The 2,637-nt window shown below is 47.1% G+C and overlaps 1 protein-coding gene across 1 annotated transcript in view; it reads left to right on the top strand.

Moving 5' to 3' along the window:
- Znf771 (zinc finger protein 771) overlaps positions 1-2,637 on the top strand; it is a 9,836-nt gene continuing 7,199 nt past the window's right edge. The window contains exon 1 of the mRNA XM_015491296.1: positions 1-238. Within this exon, the coding sequence (XP_015346782.1) occupies positions 98-238 (141 nt within the window). The 5' untranslated portion in view covers positions 1-97. The remainder of the gene's footprint in view (positions 239-2,637) is intronic.

Raw genomic sequence — 2,637 nt, forward strand, 5'->3', positions numbered from 1 at the left:
GGGGAAGCCACGGCTGCACCGCCTTGCCTGGGCCAGGGCCATGTTGGGGGGGCGGGTCCTGAGCCTCTGATCCAGCTCCCTGCCTCAGGACACCAAGATGCCTGGCGAACAGCAGGCAGAGGAGGAGGAGGAGGAAGAGATGCAGGAGGAGATGGTGCTGCTCGTGAAGGGTGAGGAGGAGGAGGGTGAGGAGAAGTATGAGGTGGTGAAACTCAAGATCCCCATGGACAACAAGGAGGTACGTGTCACACATACACACACACACACACACACACACACACCGTGGGGCCACAGCCCCCAAATCTAGTCCAGGTTCAACCTCCCCAGGCAGCAATCAGGGATCCTGCCCTACTCTCCCTTGACTCTCAAACCCAAAATCTAGGGGTTGGCCATCTGCCATCATATAGATGTCTATCTAGCTCCTTGTGTATGCCAGGCTCCATGCTGGGTACTGGACAGTAAACTCTACCGTAGGATTCCCATAGAACTTGGTGTCTCGTAAGGTTAGACCAACAAGTAACCATGTAGTCACAATCTTGTGTGATGGGTGCAGGCACAGGGGATGATGAAGCCCAAGGTGGGAACTTAATTCAGACTTGGGGTTGGAGGGGGAGTAAGGTTAGGCAACAGAAACGATGGCTAACTCTTCAATTTACTGTGTGCCAGACACAATTCCAAACACCTCCATTTGATGATACAGGTAGTATTTATTCCATTTTACAGGGGAGGCCCAAGACAGTTTGGCAACTTGCCAAGGTCTCAAATTTAGAAAAGGGATGGCTTATCTGAGACCAGTAAGAGGCTGAGGGCTAAAATTGGGTCACTATCCCTAGGCAGAGGGACTGGCTCTATTAGGGAAGTAGCGAAAGGAGCCCGACTCTGAGCAATGAGGGCGGGTAGTTCCATCAAATTGTAGCATGGATAAGAGTAGGTTGGTTGTCAGGCCACAAAGGGAGTCCAAGTTTTATCCTGAAGCTATATGAAGGTTTTTAAGAACAACAGAGTGAACTGAGTTTCCCATTGAAGACACTACCTGCCATCAGGTATGTTTCCACTTTCCAGAGGTGCACAGTACTCTGGCTACCCCAAGTCTGAGTATCACTGAATCTAGCTGGAGGACTCCTGTACTGCCACTCTCAGGGCCCAGTTATCAGGGAAAGGAAGTTCTGCTGCCCCCTAGTGGGCATGGTGGATCCTAAGGGGAGGGAGACTGGCTCCCTGGGCCTCCAGTTTAAATAACTATCTAGTTCTGTTTTCTTGGGCTTTTCAGGCCCATCATCCTAGCTCAGCCTGCTTCCTCTTGCCCTGTGAATCCCTGATCATCTCCTTTTGCCTGTAAGTTAAGTACAGAGTCCTAAACTTAAGGTGGATTTCCAACTCCATCACTTACCAGTCATGTGACCTTGGACAAGTTTCGTAACTTTTTTATGCCTCAGTTTCCTCATTTGTAAAAGGGAAGCCATAATAGCACTTATTTCTTGGAGTTGTGAGGATTGAATGAATATGTGTATAGAATTAAAACTGTCTGGCACATAATAAACATTATGTAAGTAGTTATTATTATTAATTGGTCTCTTCCCTGAAGTTCAGTACCTTGGGCTCAGTTGTCCTTTGGGAGATTTTCCAATTCATTTTTAATCAAAGGACTTTCTGGGCTGAACCCTGAGGACTGGGGATGAACAGAGCAACCAACATGGAGGCCTAGATGGAGGACTGAAGGCAGACAACCCAGGCAGTGGAGAAGACTTCACAGAGATAATGTTTGATGGGGGCCTTTAGGCTTAGTGGGTGTTTAACAAATAGAGGAGGAGGAAGAGCATTCCAGGAAGAGGAAACTACAAAAGATAAGCCTCAGAGGTGTTGAGACTAAAAAGGTAGGTGGGGCCACAGCATAAAAGGCATTGAAACAAGCCAGGGTAGCCACCTGCGGGTTATGTGTTAGGTTAAGTGATGCCATTGGAAGCCTTAAATCAGGGAAGGGTCATGACTGGATTTCTATTCAGAAGAATGATTGGCTGCTATGGGAACACCAGGCCAGGTAAGGCTAGTGACTTGCTCTAAAGTAGTAGTGGCAGTGAAGGAGAGAAAGGGTATTTGGAAACCCCAACTAGTTTTAGCTGGAGCTGAGGGGTATAGGGAGGGTTTGGTGTGAAAGTCACAAAGGTATGTTGGGCCAGATTGTAAGTGGTATCAGTAGCTCTACCATTTATCAAATTTGCTTCAGCTTCCTCATCTGTAAAATGGGATAATTATATAAGATCTTTGAATGCCAGAGTACACTTATCCCATGAACATTTAGCACTCTGCTCACAAGATAGCTTAGTGGTTTGCTGTGTGACCTCCCAGAGTCTCGTTTTTTTGTATGTTAGTGATTTCAAAAGTGCCTTCCAGGCTGGGTGCAGTGGTGCATACCTGTAATCCCAGTGACTTGGGAGGCTGAGGCAGGAGGATTGTAAGTTCGAGGCCAGCCTCAGCAATTTAGTGAGACCCTGTCTCGGAATAAAATAAAAGGGGCCGGGGTGTAGCTCAGTTGTAAAGTACTCCTGGGTTCAATGCGTAGTACCAAAAAAAAAAAAAAAAAAAAAATTCGAAAAACTGCCATTTAGCCATGCTGATCGTCATCATGCCATTTAATCG

The sequence above is a fragment of the Marmota marmota genome, unplaced genomic scaffold (assembly GCF_001458135.2).
Source record: "Marmota marmota marmota unplaced genomic scaffold, marMar, whole genome shotgun sequence".
Classification (NCBI taxonomy): Eukaryota; Metazoa; Chordata; class Mammalia; order Rodentia; family Sciuridae; genus Marmota; species Marmota marmota.